We start from the raw sequence: 20243 nt of genomic DNA on the forward strand, positions 1-20243 counted from the left end.
AAGAAAAACTTTATAAAACTGGGTTGCTTAAATGTGCGTGGATGTAGTGCGGATGACAAGAAACAGATGATTGCTGATGTTATGAATGAAAAGAAGTTGGATGTCCTGGCCCTAAGCGAAACAAAGCTGAAGGGGGTAGGAGAGTTTCAGTGGGGGGAAATAAATGGGATTAAATCTGGAGTATCTGAGAGAGTTAGAGCAAAGGAAGGGGTAGCAGTAATGTTAAATGATCAGTAATGGAAGGAGAAAAGAGAATATGAATGTGTAAATTCAAGAATTATGTGGATTAAAGTAAAGGTTGGATGCGAGAAGTGGGTCATAATAAGCGTGTATGCACCTGGAGAAGAGAGGAATGCAGAGGAGAGAGAGAGATTTTGGGAGATGTTAAGTGAATGTATAGGAGCCTTTGAACCAAGTGAGAGAGTAATTGTGGTAGGGGACTTGAATGCTAAAGTAGGAGAAACTTTTAGAGAGGGTGTGGTAGGTAAGTTTGGGGTGCCAGGTGTAAAGGATAATGGAAGCCCTTTGATTGAACTTTGTATAGAAAGGGGTTTAGTTATAGGTAATACATATTTTAAGAAAAAGAGGATAAATAAGTATACACGATATGATGTAGGGCGAAATGACAGTAGTTTGTTGGATTATGTATTGGTAGATAAAAGACTGTTGAGTAGACTTCAGGATGTACATGTTTATAGAGGGGCCACAGATATATCAGATCACTTTCTAGTTGTAGCTACACTGAGAGTAAAAGGTAGATGGGATACAAGGAGAATAGAAGCATCAGGGAAGAGAGAGGTGAAGGTTTATAAACTAAAAGAGGAGGCAGTTAGGGTAAGATATAAACAGCTATTGGAGGATAGATGGGCTAATGAGAGCATAGGCAATGGGGTCGAAGAGGTATGGGGTAGGTTTAAAAATGTAGTGTTAGAGTGTTCAGCAGAAGTTTGTGGTTACAGGAAAGTGGGTGCAGGAGGGAAGAGGAGCGATTGGTGGAATGATGATGTAAAGAGAGTAGTAAGGGAGAAAAAGTTAGCATATGAGAAGTTTTTACAAAGTAGAAGTGATGCAAGGAGGGAAGAGTATAAGGAGAAAAAGAGAGAAGTAAAGAGAGTGGTGAAGCAATGTAAAAAGAGAGCAAATGAGAGAGTGGGTGAGATGTTATCAACAAATTTTGTTGAAAATAAGAAAAAGTTTTGGAGTGAGATAAACAAGTTAAGAAAGCCTAGAGAACAAATGGATTTGTCAGTTAAAAATAGGAGAGGAGAGTTATTAAATGGAGAGTTAGAGGTATTGGGAAGATGGAAGGAATATTTTGAGGAATTGTTAAATGTTGATGAAGATAGGGAAGCTGTGATTTCGTGTATAGGGCAAGGAGGAATAACATCTTGTAGGAGTGAGGAAGAGCCAGTTGTGAGTGTGGGGGAAGTTCGTGAGGCAGTAGGTAAAATGAAAGGGGGTAAGGCAGCCGGGATTGATGGGATAAAGATAGAAATGTTAAAAGCAGGTGGGGATATAGTTTTGGAGTGGTTGGTGCAATTATTTAATAAATGTATGGAAGAGGGTAAGGTACCTAGGGATTGGCAGAGAGCATGCATAGTTCCTTTGTATAAAGGCAAAGGGGATAAAAGAGAGTGCAAAAATTATAGGGGGATAAGTCTGTTGAGTGTACCTGGTAAAGTGTATGGTAGAGTTATAATTGAAAGAATTAAGAGTAAGACGGAGAATAGGATAGCAGATGAACAAGGAGGCTTTAGGAAAGGTAGGGGGTGTGTGGACCAGGTGTTTACAGTGAAACATATAAGTGAACAGTATTTAGATAAGGCTAAAGAGGTCTTTGTGGCATTTATGGATTTGGAAAAGGCGTATGACAGGGTGGATAGGGGAGCAATGTGGCAGATGTTGCAAGTGTATGGTGTAGGAGGTAGGTTACTGAAAGCAGTGAAGAGTTTTTACGAGGATAGTGAGGCTCAAGTTAGAGTATGTAGGAAAGAGGGAAATTTTTTCCCAGTAAAAGTAGGCCTTAGACAAGGATGTGTGATGTCACCGTGGTTGTTTAATATATTTATAGATGGGGTTGTAAGAGAAGTAAATGCGAGGGTCTTGGCAAGAGGCGTGGAGTTAAAAGATAAAGAATCACACACAAAGTGGGAGTTGTCACAGCTGCTCTTTGCTGATGACACTGTGCTCTTGGGGGATTCTGAAGAGAAGTTGCAGAGATTGGTGGATGAATTTGGTAGGGTGTGCAAAAGAAGAAAATTAAAGGTGAATACAGGAAAGAGTAAGGTTATGAGGATAACAAAAAGATTAGGTGATGAAAGATTGAATATCAGATTGGAGGGAGAGATTATGGAGAAGGTGAACGTATTCAGATATTTGGGAGTGGACGTGTCAGCGGATGGGTCTATGAAAGATGAGGTGAATCATAGAATTGATGAGGGAAAAAGAGTGAGTGGTGCACTTAGGAGTCTGTGGAGACAAAGAACTTTGTCCTTGGAGGCAAAGAGGGGAATGTATGAGAGTATAGTTTTACCAACGCTCTTATATGGGTTTGAAGCGTGGGTGATGAATGTTGCAGCGAGGAGAAGGCTGGAGGCAGTGGAGATGTCATGTCTGAGGGCAATGTGTGGTGTGAATATAATGCAGAGAATTCGTAGTTTGGAAGTTAGGAGGAGGTGCGGGATTACCAAAACTGTTGTCCAGAGGGCTGAGGAAGGGTTGTTGAGGTGGTTCGGACATGTAGAGAGAATGGAGCGAAACAGAATGACTTCAAGAGTGTATCAGTCTGTAGTGGAAGGAAGGCGGGGTAGGGGTCGGCCTAGGAAGGGTTGGAGGGAGGGGGTAAAGGAGGTTTTGTGTGCGAGGGGCTTGGACTTCCAGCAGGCATGCGTGAGCGTGTTTGATAGTAGTGAATGGAGACAAATGGTTTTTAATACTTGACGTGCTGTTGGAGTGTGAGCAAAGTAACATTTATGAAGGGATTCAGGGAAACCGGCAGGCCTGACTTGAGTCCTGGAGATGGGAAGTACAGTGCCTGCACTCTGAAGGAGGGGTGTTAATGTTGCAGTTTAAAAACTGTAGTGTAAAGCACCCTTCTGGCAAGACAGTGATGGAGTGAATGATGGTGAAAGTTTTTCTTTTTCGGGCCACCCTGCCTTGGTGGGAATCGGCCTGTGTGATAATAATAAAATAATAAATATACATAAATATATATATATATATATATATATATATATATATATATATATATATATATATATATTATATATATATATATATATATATATTATATATATATATATATATATATATATATATATATATATATATATATATATATTTATATATATATATATATATATATATATATATATATGTATATATATATATATATATATATATATATATATACAGAGGACTTCAAATCTGCAATCAAATTAACATCCACCAGGACTCTGACACACATCCCCAAAGCAGCTCGCCCTCAAGCTGCTAGCAAATTCACTGACCTTCTGAAGAAAGTCAACGATGCTCCTTCAAACAACAAATCCTGGCACAACTTGCTGCTTTTTGGTAATGCCTGTTTGGCTGTCCCACCAAGGAGGGACAAGTCACTAGCAACACATGTTATTAGGGCAATAAATGCATTCCCAAGGGATGACAACCGCGTCTGTCTCCCCCCTAGGGCGACAAACACCCGCCGGGCAAATGCCAACAACAGGACACCCGACACCTCAAAAATCAGAGCCCAAATTAGCAAAAAAATAGAAGAGGGTAATACTATTGGAGCTTTGAGACTTATAACCAGTGAGGATACCATCGCTCCCAAGGACGTCAGCACGGCGCAAGCTCTGAAGGACAAACATCCACCCAGGGCTCCCAGTACCCACATTGACCTCCCTGACATTGCAGCAGGCGAAGAACATCTAACCTTACAGGATGCTGATGTGTATAAAGCTGCTATGTCATTTCCACAGGGTTCAGCAGGAGGTTTCACCGGTTTAAGGCCTCAACACTTAAAACAAATACTCAATCCAGCACTTGGTGAGGTTTCAGAGAGGCTGCTGTCTGAACTCACCAAATTTTCCAACCTGTGCCTGGCTGGCGGTGTCCCAGAGGCCATCAGACCCTTTTTCTTTGGTGCCTCATTGTGTGCCCTCCGGAAAAAGGATGGCGGAATCAGGCCCATTGCAGTGGGTAACACCCTTCGGCGCCTAGTCGCCAAGGCTGCAGTAAGAAGGGTGAGTCAAGAGGCTGCTGCAATGCTGAAACCAACTCAGCTCGGTTTCGGCGTTCAACAGGGCTGTGAAGCAGCTGCCCACGCAGCACGAGTATATATCAAAAACATGTCCTATGAAAAAGCCTTGGTCAAATTGGACTTTGCCAATGCTTTCAACTCAGTCAGAAGGGATGCTACTCTCCAAGCAGTTCATAGAAACTTCCCTTCCCTTTATCCCTTCATAGAATCGTGTTATAGTGTGACTTCCAAACTATTGTTTGGGGACCATGAAATTGACTCGTGTGAGGGCGTGCAACAGGGGGACCCTCTCGCCCCCTTTCTATTTTGTTTGGTTATCAAGGAAGTCATGGAGGCACTCTCCAGCGAGCTCAATATCTGGTTCCTGGACGACGGTACCCTAGCTGGCACAACAGAATCTCTCCTGGAGGACATCAGTAAAATTAAAGACATGGGAGAAAGCCTGGGCCTTTCTTTAAACCCCACCAAATGTGAAATAGTTTCTACCAATCAACAGTTGATCCAGAATATTAGTACCGTTTTACCAGGAGCACGAGCCATTGATCCAGCCAATAGCACTCTCCTCGGTGCTCCTCTTGGGTCCAGTGCCATCGATCTGATCCTAGGAAAAAAAGTCTCAGACCTCCGGACGATGGAAAGCAGGATGAAAGACATTGCCACACACGATGCCTTCTACCTACTCACCAGGTGCCTGTCAACCCCAAAACTTACCTATTTTCTGAGATGCTCCCCAGCCTTCAGCAGTCCAAAACTCAAGGAATATGACTCTCTCCTGAAGGCCATGCTAGAGAGTGTATTGAATCTTTCCCTTGACGATGGACAGTGGTTGCAAGCCTCACTTCCGGTCATGCTTGGAGGGCTAGGAGTACGCAGATCCTCCCTCTACCAGCTTTCCTATCCTCTTCCATTGCATCAAACGAGTTGATAAGACAAATTCTTCCTGACACCCTCAGTGACTCAGCAGGAATAGAAGACCCTAGCTATGTCAGTGCCATCACCGAATGGGAGACTCTTGCTGCTCCAGCACCAAACCCTAGTGCAGCACTGGCTCACAAACAGTCAAGCTGGGATAGCCCAATTGCTGAAAAGGTGCTTGCCAACATGCTCAGGGCTGCAACATCAGATAGGGAGATTGCTCGTCTCCAGGCTGTGAGTGTACCTCACTCCGGGGACTTCCTCCAAACAGTTCCCATATCGGCAATGGGAACGCGACTCGACCCTAAGACCCTCCGTATTGCAGTGGCTCTGCGCCTTGCTGCCCCAATTCACACAGAATATATGTGTATTTGCGGCGAAGTGCAAGCAGACCAATACGGTCTACATGGTCTTAACTGTTCCAAAACCAAGGGCTGGCATGCAAGACACAATGAGGTCAACGACATCATTAAGAGAACCCTTGCTACAGCTGGATGTCCTGCCGAGAGGGAGCCACGATCACTTGCAGCAAACAATACCCACAACCCAGCAAACCGCCCCGACGGGATCACCATCTATCCTTGGAAGAATGGCAAGCTCTTAGCACGGGACTATACCTGTGTGTCCACACTGGCTGACACCTATATCCATCACAGTGTGGGGCGACAGGGAGGAGTACAAGATCAGCAAGTACAGGGACATTAGCCAATAGTATCAATTTGTCCCAGTGGGATCAGAGACCTTGGGATCATGGGGAAAAAATGCCACACGTTTCCTTAAAGAATTGGGTTCCAGACTCATCGACACCACCAGGGACCCAAGGGCAGCCACTTTCATGTTCCAGCGCCTCAGCGTCGCCATCCAGAGGGGAAATGCTTGCTGCATACTTGGCTCGCATCCAGCCTCGGAGGAGCTGGAGGAAATTCATCATCTTTGATACATTGTGCCATTGTATTCATGTTTGTTTTTTTCTGTAAATGTATTTTGTTTATTAATAAATGTTCATATATATATATATATATATATATATATATATATATATATATATATATATATATATATATATAATTATATACGGAGGAACCACCTCTAGAACTTTACTGGGGACCCTCATCGTCAGAGAAGACAATAAACGTACCTCAGGGAAAACTCAAGTTTCTCCCCGGAGCTGTTTGAATATTTTCTTCTCCTACCACCCCTATATTTTATATTCTATAAGAAATTTTATTAATAGACAGAATACATTGACAGAAAACACAAATATGAATACATTGGTATAATATATCAAAGGTTATGAATCTTTTCCAGCTCCTCCGAAGCCGGACGCGAGGCAAGTATGCAGCAAGCATTTCCCCTCTGGATGGCCACGCTGAGGCGCTGGAACATGAAAGTGGCTGCCCTTGGGTCCCTGGTGGTGTCGATGAGTCTGGAACCCTGTTCTATAAAAAAACGTATTGCATTTTTTCCCCAAGATCTCAAGGTTTCTGATCCCACTGGGACAAATTGATACTGCTGGCTTATGTCCCTGTACTTGCTGATCTTGTACTCCTCCCTGTGGTCAGCAGCTCCTCCCTGTCGCCCGACACTGATGGATGTAAGTGTCAGCGTCGATACACAGGTATAGTCCCATGCTAAGAGCTTGCCATTCTTCCAAGGATAGATGTTGATCCCATCGGGGTGGTTTGCTGGGTTGTGGGTATTGTTGGCTGCTAGTGATCGGGGTTCTCTCTCGGATGGGCATCCAGCTGCAGGAAGGGTTCTCTTTATGATGTCGTTGACCTCATTGTGTCTTGCATGAGAGCCCTTGGTTTTGGAACAGTTAAGACCATGTAGACTATATTGGTCGGCTTGCGCATCGCCACAAATGCATGTGAATTTGGGCAGCAAGACGCAGAGCCACTGCAATACAGAGGGTCTTAGGGTCGAGGCGTGTTCCCATTGCCAAAATGGAAACTGTTCGAAGGAAGTCTCTGGAGTGATTGGCGCTCACAGCTTGGAGATGCGCAGTCTCCCTGTCTGATGTTACAGCTCTAAGCATGTTGGCAAGTACCTTTTCAGTGATGGGGCCATTCCAACTTGACTGCTTGTAGGCCAGTGCTGCACTAGGTTTTGGTGCTGGAGCAGCAAGAGTCTCCCATTCAGTGATGGCACTGATGCAGCTAGGGTCTTGTATTCCTGCTGAGTCACTGAGGTTGTCCGGAAGAATTTGTTTTATTAACTCGTTTGATGCTATGGAAGAGGACGGGAAAGCTGGTAGAGCAATCTGGGAGGATTTCCGAACTCCCAGCCTCCCAAGGCTGACTGGAAGTGAGGTTTGCAACCACTGTCCATTTTTGAGGGAAAGATTCAATACACTCTCTAGCATGGTCTTAAGGAAAGAGTCATATTCCTTGAGTTTCGGACTGCTGAAGGCTGGGGAGCATTCTAGGAAGTAGGTAAATTCTGGGATGGACAGGCATCCGGTGAGTAGGTAGAAGGCATCATGTGTATCACTGTCTTTCATCCTGCCTTCCATCATCCTGAGTTTTGAGATTTTCTTTTCTAGGATCAAATCAATGGCATTGGGCCCAAGAGGAGCACCAAGGAGAGTGCTGTTGCCTGGATCAATGGCTCGTGCTCCTGGTAAAACAGCACTAATATTCTGGATCATCTGTCGATTGGTAGAAACTATTACACATTTGGTGGGGTTTAAAGAAAGGCCCAGGCTTTCTCCCATGTCTTTAATTTTACTGATGTCCTCCAGGAGAGATTCTGTTGTGCCAGCCAGGGTACCATCATCCAAGAACCAGATATTGAGTTCACTGGAGAGTGCTTCTGTGACCTCATTGATGACCAAACGGAATAAAAAGGGGGCGAGAGGGTCATTTTGAACCTAACAGAAAAAAAATATATTTCACTATTGTCAGTGGAACGCCTTCCAACTGAACAAAAGAAACTAATGGAAAAATAAATAAATAAAGAAATGATTTAGGAAAAACAAGAAAAATGATTTTTGAGAATTTTACTTAAAATTTAAATATAATAAAAAAAAATGGCCTTCAGTTCTTGTTGGGTAGGAGTAGGTATGGCCCTAGATAGTTCCTCTGATGTTATTTATGTAGGTTATCCTGGGCAGATGGTAATCCGATGTTCTGGAATCTCCTACCACTTGGATGGAGCACAAGTAGAATAGGTAAGGGCCGGTAGTTGTAAAATAATGTTAATAAGTATTATTAACACGTCTTGCCCCTTTATCTGGCGTCTATCCTGGAAGACCACGCCAGGAACAGAGCTGACAAATAAGAGAAAATAAAACTGGTTACCCATAGTCATGATAATATAACATTTAAGAAAGAAAAAGAATGATAAATGCCAAAATCATTACTGGTAACCAGCAAACACTAGAAAAGAACAAACAGTAATACTCCTGGTAGATCACCCTACCTGATTAGGAGAAGAGTGGAGGTGAAGTGACTCTCCAAACTTCAATCCACACCAGGTAAGGTAAATATTACCAGGAGTAGAAACTTTAACAAATCGGACACCAGGAACTAGTTTTGCCCCAGCCCGCCAGAGAGGGGGGGGTGTGTGCGCGCGCAACGTAACTCTCTAATGGTTCCTGGTTGTCCGAACAACCTTAACCCCACTTACACCTACTTTTCCCTCACAATACCCCCTTCCAAAACTTATGGACGGAGTCAATAAGTCAACGAACAGAGGGAAAAGCACTAAATACAACCTCGGCTCAGCCAATCTGAAAAGTGGTTTTCAGAGCCAGAAATATAAACGACTTTAAACTTATAGGGCTGAATAGCCAGAGCCCATCTCAAGAGTCTGCTATTTGACCCTTTAAAGTTTTCCAAGTACATCAGTGGCTTGTGATTTGTTTCAAGCACAAAGGGTTTACCGTATAGGTAGTATTTAAATCTACTTATACCCCATACTAAAGCATAACATTCTTTCTCCACAGTGGAATATCTTTCTTCTCTGGGCAGAAGCTTCTTACTGGCGAAAGATACTGGGAAAGGTGTCTCCTCATAATATTGAAGTAGTACAGTCCCGAGTCCAGAATGGGAGGCATCTGTTCGGAGACAAAATATTTTATTAATATCTGGTAATTTTAGGACAGGGGGGTTTGAAAATATACTCTTAATTTTTTCGAAGCTTTGGTTAGCTTCCTCAGAACAACTAAGAGGTTCCTTGACACCCTTTTTCAAATAGTCTGTAAGAACTGAAGTTAAGCTACTTAGATTTGGTACGAAATTTCTATAGAAGTTTACAGATCCAAGGAAACTTCTTAATAACTTTTTGGTAGCAGGGAACGTACTTTCTAAAACAGCTTTGGTCTTATTAGGAAGTGGTGAAAAGTTGTTATCAGAGATAATGAACCCAAGGTATTGTACCTTATGATAGCCAAGAAAGCACTTTTGTGGTTTAACTGTAAGTCCATGAGTTCTTAGTCTTTTCAAAACAAGCGATAGTGTATTTAGATGGTCTTCCCAAGCATTTGTCATGATATAAATATTATCAAAATACACTGATACATTCTTTAGATCAGAAAGAACTATTCTCATAAGCCTAATATACGTGGCACATGCGGTAACCAAGCCGAAAGGCATTGTGCGATATTGCATTAGACCTCTATGAGTAGGGAAAGCAGTGTATGGTTTCGAGTCTGGGTGTAATGGCACTTGATGGTATGCTTGGGAGATGTCTAATTCCGAGAAGAATTTGCAGTCATGGAATTTATACAAGTCATGATCAATTACTGGCATGGGTTCTGTATCCCATTTAGTTATAGTATTTAAATAACGAAAATCTTGGGCAAGTCGGTAAGAATTATCGGGTTTCTTAACCATAACAACTGGTGAACAGAAAGCTGATTTCGAAGGTTCTATGATATTTAAGTTAAATAGTTTGTCAACCTCATTATCAAAAGTTTTCCGTAAGTGAACGGGAACAGGGTAGATTTTCCGCTTTACTGGTTCATGATCCGACAATTCAATCTTGTGTACAATAGTGGTGGTAAGTCCAGGTACCTCTGTGAATACGTCAGAAAATGAATTTACTAAGGCACTTACTTGAGACTTTTGTTTATTTGACAAGTCGTTGTTAATGTTGACATTTTACTTCTTTGGTGAGGGATCATGCGTTAAGATATCCAGTAGTTCCTTCGATTCTGTAAAAGACTCGTCATCTATAATACAAACTCTACATTCGTACGAATCACCACTTTTATCCAAGCTGAAAGAAGAAGTATCTTCGTCAAAGGCATTTACGCAAAGATTAACTTCTCTTCTATGGTACCGTTTCAAAATATTGACGTGATACATTCTCTCTCTACCCTTGACATCCAAGATATAATCTACCTTATTGCAGACCTTCACTACTTTATACGGTCCGCGCCATGTAATTAGCAATTTGTTGGATTTGTCAGGTAGGAGAACTAAAACTTCATCATCAACATTAAACGTACGCTTGGAACTTTTATGGTCAAAATAGGTCTTGTACGTTTCCATAGACATCTCTAGGTTTTTACTGACCAAATCGGCGGTTTCTTCCAACCTTTCCCTTAGATCTAGAAGAAACTGATAGCTGTTTTGAACCTCAGGTTTGATATCTTTGGACCAAAGTTCATTCAAAATAGATAGTGGACCACGAGCTTGTCTCCCATAAAGCAATTCAAAAGGGGAATAACCAAGGGAATCACTTGGAATCTCGCGCATTGCGAAAAGAGCACATGGTAAAAATCTATGCCAATCCGTTGGTTTAAGAATACATAGTTTTTTTAGTATTGACTTTAGGATGGCATGTTGTCGCTCCACTCTTCCGTTACACATCGGATGGTAAGGTGTAGTGAAAAGAGGTTTAACACCCACAAGTTGATAAACGTGTTCCATTAATTCTGAAGTGAATTGAGACCCTTTATCCGACAGAATTTCACGAGGTATACCTACACGTGAAAAAATAGAAAATAAGGCTTCTGCAACTTCTATGGACGTAATGGATTTTAAGGGTACCGCCTCTGGGAAGCTGGACGCGTAGTCAATCATAGTTAAAATATATCTATGACCTCCTGATGAGCGAGGTGTGATAGGACCAACTATATCTACTGCAACCCTTGCAAAAGGGACTGAGAAAATTGGCATCTTTACCATAGGAACTCTCCTAGTTCTACCCTTCTGCGTGGAAAGTTGACATACGTGACATGATCTGCAGTACTTATAGATGTCAGAGGACATGCTAGGCCAGAAATATAGGTCCTTGATTTTATTATAGGTCTTCCTATGTGAAAAATGGCCAGAGACTGGCAAGTCATGAGAAATCTTTAAAATAGTTTCACGGCAATCCTGCGGAATGACTAATAGGCTTCGACCAACGTCATTGGGCTTGTCCGCAGACACTATAGTCTTGTACAAAAGATCGTGTTTGAACTCAAACTTGTAAGAAAATTTCTTTCTCTGGGTCACCTTGCCATTTAAAGCTAACTTCCGAGATTCCTCTAAGGAAGGACAAGTCTTTTGAAGACCCTCCAAATCTATATGAGACAGCTCGATTGGCTTTCCTTTGGAAAGAACTAATGGGTGGATAGGTTTTACCTTAGACTGAGCTCTGGTAACGACGTTAATCGAGTCTAGTTGTTGTATAGATTGTGCCACACGTAGTTTCCCACTGGCGTCTGCGTTGTCCAGTTCAAGTGACTGACTTACTAAAGGTGTTACCGGAGTTTTGTAACCATCAGCTCTCTGATTTAGGTTACCCAACTGAATCTCATCTGGAACTATCTGTGAAGAAACAGAGATATTAGGTTCCAACCCTTCCTTGGAAACTCCAAATTCCAAACAGTCCTTCTCAGATGGGAAAGTAGCCCCTTGTATGTTCCCAACCAAAACAGAACATGAGGTTATCGGGGCAACTACAGCATCTACCCATCCTGAGAACCATTTGCACCTAACAAAACATCTGACTGTTGGAAAAGAATCGCTTCTTCCTAAATAGTCAGTTAATTTAGTGGACTTATAACGTGAAGAATCTAGGTTAGGGAAAAGCTTACTCGAGATAACAATACAGGAACATCCTGTGTCTCTAAGAATGGTTGATACATTCATACCATTGACTGTACCTTCACTAAAAGGTGCGTTTATGTTTGATTCAGTGAAACATTTACCGACATTTTCACCTTTTTTTCTAGGACAGTCGGGACGTCTATGACCCCACTCATTACAGTTGAAACACTTTACTGTGAAGGCCGTGGAATTCTTAGGTGCGGAGGGTTTGGATCCCTCAGATTGCTTAGGCACAACAGGCTTATATCTGCTACGCTCTTTAGGGTAGTTATTATGAGCGCACGCATATATATCAGCAGCTTGTGCCATTTCTGCAGCCGTATGAACGTTTCGTTCTTTAATGAATATTCGTAAGTCAGAGTTTACAGAAGAAAGGAATTGATCTCTTACCATCAGGTCTCGTAAAGATTCGAAATCGTGGTCAACCTCAGCACTATCAATCCACGAATCAAATAATCTGAAAAGTGTTGTTAAGAATTGCATGTAATTTTGATGAGGAGTTATTTTAATGTGTCTAAACTCCGACCTGTAATGATGAGTAGTTTTTTTGAAAGCCTGGAGTATAGCTTTCTTCAGCAGGCTATAACTAGAAATAACATCAGAGGGTAGAGTGGAATAGACGTTTAGTGCTGAACCTGACAGTAGTAAGCCAAGCCTAGTAGCCCAAGAATCTACTGGCCAGTCACAGAGAGTAGCAGTACTCTCGAATCTCGTAATATATGCCGCTATGTCATCTTGTTCTGAGAAAGGTGGTATTTGAGGCATCCTAATATTAGGTTCTTGGGAAGGGTATTCCAGTACCCCTTCATCTATTTTCTGCTTAGATAGTTCTACCTTCTTGGCTTCTAATTCCAATCTTGATTGTTCTAACTCAATTTCCTTCATTTTGAAGGCTACCTCTCTTGCCTGAACTCTATCTTCTCTAGCTATCCTTTCCTGTTCGATTTTATCCTCCCGAGCTAGTCTTTCCTGTTCCTTTTTCTCTTCTCGAGCTAGTCTTTCCTGTTCCTTTTTCTCTTCACGAGCTAGTCTTTTCTCCTCTCGAGCTAGTCTTTCCTGTTCCTTTTTCTCTTCAATAGCCATTTTAGCAGTAATGTAACTATCAAGGCTTTGTCCAGTAAATCCCATTTCCTTTCCAGCTTTCAACCAGAAATCTAAAGAATCCATCTTGTAAAAAGAAATATTAAGCACCCAACTTCAACTGACAATTAAAATTAACAGTAACGTCTGTTACAAAAGAGGGACACAGTCCGCACACTTTAAACTTCCCAAAGTAGAAAATGAAATAAATATTTCTCCCTGGAAGAATACACTTGTGGGCTCAATAGCCTTCACTAAGCAAAATACACACGGTTCACACAGGAGGGGTTATTATCAAAGTTCCCCAGGTCCAACAAATAGGTAAACTTCTAAACCGAACCTTAGAACCAAACAACGGTAAGTCAACCAGACTACCAGTAATGACTTGACACCTCAACTAACTCACCCTTTTCTATCTTAAATGTTATACTCACAACCAGTTGAACCATCAGGACGATGTTGCTTCAAGAGTCGTATCCTGGCAAGGTCGCCATTGTCAGTGGAACGCCTTCCAACTGAACAAAAGAAACTAATGGAAAAATAAATAAATAAAGAAATGATTTAGGAAAAACAAGAAAAATGATTTTTGAGAATTTTACTTAAAATTTAAATATAATAAAAAAAAATGGCCTTCAGTTCTTGTTGGGTAGGAGTAGGTATGGCCCTAGATAGTTCCTCTGATGTTATTTATGTAGGTTATCCTGGGCAGATGGTAATCCGATGTTCTGGAATCTCCTACCACTTGGATGGAGCACAAGTAGAATAGGTAAGGGCCGGTAGTTGTAAAATAATGTTAATAAGTATTATTAACACGTCTTGCCCCTTTATCTGGCGTCTATCCTGGAAGACCACGCCAGGAACAGAGCTGACAAATAAGAGAAAATAAAACTGGTTACCCATAGTCATGATAATATAACATTTAAGAAAGAAAAAGAATGATAAATGCCAAAATCATTACTGGTAACCAGCAAACACTAGAAAAGAACAAACAGTAATACTCCTGGTAGATCACCCTACCTGATTAGGAGAAGAGTGGAGGTGAAGTGACTCTCCAAACTTCAATCCACACCAGGTAAGGTAAATATTACCAGGAGTAGAAACTTTAACAAATCGGACACCAGGAACTAGTTTTGCCCCAGCCCGCCAGAGAGGGGGGGGGTGTGTGCGCGCGCAACGTAACTCTCTAATGGTTCCTGGTTGTCCGAACAACCTTAACCCCACTTACACCTACTTTTCCCTCACAACTATGTTTGTTTATTATTAAATTATTGTAAACTTATCTAAAATATATTTAGTTGGATTAGACTAAATTAAATTGGGTTTGTTATAAAAAGGTTAGGTAAGTTTTCTAAGGTTCTTTTGGTACAAAATTATTTATTTCTACATTAACATTAATGAAAAAAAAAATATTTGAACTAAAATATTCTAGACTGGAAGCGTATGAGTGATCTTCGACCTTTTAATGTGCTTTAGGTAGTCACCAGCTGCTTAGTTGAATATAAAGCCTATAGATTTCCCAAAGCTCATTAAGGTTGTAATCACCAGCTGTTGTCTTCTTCAGCACCACCTGTTGTCTTATCCAGCACCACCTGTTGCTTTATCCAGCACATGTTGCTTTATGCAGTACCACCTGTTACTTTATGCAGCACCACCTGTTGCTCTGTCTAGCAAAACCTGTTGCTTTATCCAGCACCACCTGTTGCTTTATACAGAACCACCTGTTGCTTTATACAGTGCCACCTGTTGCTTTAACTAGTAACACATATTGCTTTACCCGGCACCACTTGTTTATCCAGCACCACCTGTTGTCATATCTGGCACCACCTGTTGACTTGTCCAGTACTATTTTTGCTTTATCCAGTACCAACTGCTTATTTAGTACCACCTGCTGATTTATACAGCACTACCTGTTGTCTTATCTAGCACCATCTGTTGTCATACCCAGCACCACCTGTTTATACAGCATTACCTGTTGCCTTATTTAGCACCACCTATTGCTTTACCCAGCACCACCTGTTACTTTATCCAGCGCCATCTGTTACCTAATCCAGCACTACCTGTTACCTTATTCAGCGCCACCTGTTGACTTACCCATCGCAAGCACTTGTCTCTTCACTCAGCTCCAACTGTTTATTCACTCAGCTCCACCTGTGTATTCACTCAGCTCCACCTGTGTATTCACTCACCTCCACCTGTTTATTCTTTCAGCTCCACCTGTTTATTCACTCATCTTCACCTGTTTATTCACTCAGCTCCACCTGTTTATTCTTTCAGCTCCACCTGTTTATTCACTCATCTTCACCTGTTTATTCACTCAGTTCCACCTGTTTATTCAGTCAGCTCCACCTGTTTATTCACTCACTTCCACCTGTTTATTAACTCAGCTCCACCTGTTTATTCGCTCAGCTCCAACTGTTTATTCACTCACCTCCACCTGTTTATTCACTCACCTCCACCTGTTTATTCACTCACCTCCACCTGTTTATTCACTCAGCTCCACCTGTTTATTCACTCAGCTCCACCTGTTTATTCACTCAGCTCCACCTGTTTATTCACTCAGCTCCACCTGTTTATTCACTCAGCTCCACCTGTTTATTCACTCATCTCCACCTGTTTATTCACTCAGCTCCAACTGTTTATTCACTCAGCTCCACCTGTTTATTCACTCAGCTCCACCTGTTTATTCACTCAGCTCCACCTGTTTATTCACTCACCTCCACCTGTTTATTCACTCACCTCCACCTGTTTATTCACTCACCTCCACCTGTTTATTCACTCACCTCCACCTGTTTATTCACTCACCTCCACCTGTTTATTCACTCACCTCCACCTGTTTATTCACTCAGCTTCATTTGTTTATTCACTCAGCTTCACCTGTTTATTCACTCAGCTTTGCCTGTTTATTCACTCACCTCCACCTGTTTATTCACTCACCTCCACCTGTTTATTCACTCACCTCCACCTGTTTATTCACTCACCTCCACCTGTTTATTCACTCACCTCCACCTGTTTATTCACTCAGCTTCATTTGTTTATTCACTCAGCTTCACCTGTTTATTCACTCAGCTTCATTTGTTTATTCACTCAGCTTCACCTGTTTATTCACTCACCTCCACCTGTTTATTCACTCACCTCCACCTGTTTATTCACTCACCTCCACCTGTTTATTCACTCAGCTCCACCTGTTTATTCACTCACCTCCACCTGTTTATTCACTCACCTCCACCTGTTTATTCACTCACCTCCACCTGTTTATTCACTCACCTCCACCTGTTTATTCACTCACCTCCACCTGTTTATAAGCAACTCACCTCAAAAGCACCAGAACAAGCACTGACTTCACTACAGAATGTTCATAAACCACAAGAAAACAACCTGGATGGTTTACAGGCAACAGAGTTTATCTTCCTTAGAATTACAAGTTGATTCCCTAAGATTTACATTCTGTTTTATTCACAATTACTTAAGTCACCTGGAATTATATGCTTGTTCACTCAGAATTAAACGTTGATTCACATTAAATTGCTCATAATTCTGCTTAGGAATGGATAGATTGATAAAGGTGTTCCTTTCATGGGCCAGTTGGCCTTCCGCAGTGCTCTTCTCATATTCTTGATACTCTAAGAATTACACATTATTTCATTCACAGTTATACGTTGTTTCAATTAGAATTACATGTTTAGTTTGATGGATTGTGAAGGACCTGCCTAGTATGGGCCAACAGGCCTGCTGCTGTGTTCCTCCTTTGTTATGTTCTTATGTGTATAAGCCAAGTACCATCTATTACCTGTTTCACCCCGAAAATAAGTCACTAACCGTCACCTTCACATTCTCCTGGTGTAGGTGGCCGCACACTGCCAATCAACCGTCGTCAACGGGTGTCACCTGAGGGTGAACTGTCCATCACGCAGGTGAGCCGCGTGGCTGACGAAGGCAGTTACACCTGCACCGCCTCCAACAAGCAAGGACACACCTCCTCCCAGGACCTGCAGCTGCGTGTTGTTGGTAAGTACACGACAACAAGCAAGGACATACTTCCTTCCAGGACCTGCAGCTGCGTGTTGTTGGTAAGTACACGACAACAAGCAAGGACACACCTCCTCCCAGGACCTGCAGCTGCGTGTTGTTGGTAAGTACACGACAACAAGCAAGGACACACCTCCTCCCAGGACCTGCAGCTGCGTGTTGTTGGTAAGTACACGACAACAAGCAAGGACACACCTCCTCCCAGGACCTGCAGCTGCGTGTTGTTGGTAAGTACACGACAACAAGCAAGGACACACCTCCTCCCAGGACCTGCAGCTGCGTGTTGTTGGTAAGTACACGACAACAAGCAAGGACATACTTCCTCCCAGGACCTGCAGCTGCGTGTTGTTGGTAAGTACACGACAACAAGCAAGGACATACTTCCTTCCAGGACCTGCAGCTGCGTGTTGTTGGTAAATACCGCACATCAACAAGTGTGTAATTTATTTAAGATGCAACAATCTTCTCTATAACTCTCCCTTTGATTAATACTCATAAATTCACAAGGGAGACTTACATAATTTTCTCTAGATATTCATCTTTGGAAATACTGTGATGTTATGAGGGTTTAGCGTTTCCTTTTGATTGTAATAATAATGTGCTGTTAAAAATAACTCACAAAAGATTATCACAGGTCAACATTCCTTTTCTGACCAATGATATTGCACCGATTTTAGGGTCGTAAGCATTATACACAAGTTTTACAGACCATACTGGGAACCCAAGACTTGTCTTGTTTTCAAATTGCCACTCAATAATAAACAAGATAAGCTTGTTTTACAAAAATCTATGATGTGTTTTCTTTGTTTTTGCAAAGAGTATTCGCAACAAATTTAGCAAAATGCACTGGGATTGCTTAAGCAAGCTGTTCGTGAAGAACTCGTTTATGTAGAAAACAGCGATCAGTGCTGATTCGAGGCACTTGCGTCTGCGGAAATTAGTTTCTTTGATCACTAATTGGGCGTCCCTGAATTTCATGAGATGATTGGTGGAATCATCTCATGAAATTCAGGGATGCCCAATTAGTGATCAAAGAAACTAATTTCCACAGACGCAAGTGCCTCTAATCAGCACTGATCGCTGTTTCGAATACAATTAAACAAAACAACGGCAGCTTCACCATCTCCGAAGTCTTAGCAAGAATCCTCCTGAAAACAGTAAACCCTGCCATCACGTAGTCTCTCCTGTTATACTACACAAAGCACATTACAGAGAGTGAACACTGAAACAAGCTGCCTCTATCCAGTCTATATTTGTCCAACCTATTTTTATGTTACCCAAGTAATAGCTTTTATATCCTTTTACTCATGTACGAATTAATTGCTCTACCATATTGTATTACTTTTGTCACTACCACTACTACTACTACTACTACTACTACTACTACTACTACTACTACCACTACCACTACCACTAGTGAACATCGAAATGGTACCTCACTAGTATTGCACCTCACTCTGAGCCTTTATATACCCTCTGTGTCCGTGTATTGTTTGTAATGGCTTGATAAAGCCCCTGGAGAGCGAAACGTTGCCACAATAAATGTCACATTAGTTGCACTTGTGTCCTTTTACTTTACATATTGTCGGTAATTCTACCAACTTTATTAGAAATATACCTAGTTGGACGAATCTTATTGTGGCTAGCTGGTCCAGTGGCTAACGCGACGGTCTGGAGTTTAGAGACTCTCTGATCGCGGGTTCTATCCCCGCCCGTGGTATGGTTTGTGTACGTTAACATACTGCCCACAGTGAAGTTCTATTGAATTCAAGTTTACAAACAGTCTCATGGAAAATACTATTCAATAATACACGCCTGGCTTTGCTTCAGTTTACCGTCCAGACTCGGAGACACTTGTTGACAGTCTCACCCTGTTTTTTTATCAACACTCCCACTGTAAATTCACTGAAGGAGATTTCAACGTGAATTATCAGTGGGATCCTTAAAAACAAACAGTAGATGTAAACATATTGTGGAAATATTTTTAAATAAAAATGTATCTCCTCAAAACGATAGTAGAGTGACTCTTGTAAATGACCAGACTAGGAACACTTTAGTTATAGAACTATCTTTCTCTTGTCTCTAGTATCTTATATTTCTGGAGGAGCTTTTGATGACTCTTTGCGTTGTGACCACCTCCTGATTTACATTTCTTATGATGTGTGACACCATTATTTTTATGCAGTTAATGCCTTTTACTTCAAGACAGGAGAGTAAGGGTTATTCTCAAAGATCACCGACGTTGGTATATCCAGAAATGATACTGACACAAAAATACAAAACCTCACGTTATCACAAGGACTGCTGAGTTAGCTTTTCATGAAGCCTCGACACATTCACCAAAACATAATGTTCCTTGATTGATATCAACATGCCACAAGGCACTCACTCTTAGGAACTAACTTTGTATGATTTTCTGCAAAGAGCATCCCCAGGCTCAGGTATGACATGCAATTAGAGAATCCAACTACGACTCCTGGCGAGGCTATGTTTACACTCGTACACTGCGTCCAGTCTACACTGCATAACCAAGAAACATGCCCGACACCCAGTCTTCAGCCTCTCGGTTAACAACACCGTAGTAGACACACTGATGCACATAACCAACACCATCGCCAGGAGTTTTTCATTCAGTAGCAGCTCTGCCAACTATCACCCATCTTTCTTATAGTACAAAGCTGAAGCAGAGCTTATACCAGTAGATTTTCCCACAGAAGGAAATACCACACATTACACGACCTACGTCTTGCTCTACAATCCAGTGAAAGTACTAGTTTCAGAGTCTAGTCTGATAAAGTTGATTGCATTGTACAACGAGATTTGGAAGTCTTGCGTGTTTCCAAACTTGTGGCGTTATGCTCCACAAGTTTGTAAACATTGCCTTGACTGGCTGCCTGTGCACAGTCATGGGTGAATGA

The 20243-nt window shown here is 41.8% G+C and overlaps 1 protein-coding gene across 1 annotated transcript in view; it reads left to right on the forward strand.

Moving 5' to 3' along the window:
* The window catches only part of LOC128693434 (cell adhesion molecule Dscam2), a 109236-nt gene that overhangs the window by 27719 nt on the left and 61274 nt on the right, over positions 1 to 20243 (forward strand). The window contains exon 3 of the mRNA XM_070097445.1: positions 17143 to 17304. Coding sequence (XP_069953546.1) covers positions 17143 to 17304 — 162 coding nt within the window. The remainder of the gene's footprint in view (positions 1 to 17142; positions 17305 to 20243) is intronic.

This window comes from Cherax quadricarinatus, chromosome 57 (genome assembly GCF_038502225.1).
Source record: "Cherax quadricarinatus isolate ZL_2023a chromosome 57, ASM3850222v1, whole genome shotgun sequence".
NCBI lineage: Eukaryota > Metazoa > Arthropoda > Malacostraca > Decapoda > Parastacidae > Cherax > Cherax quadricarinatus.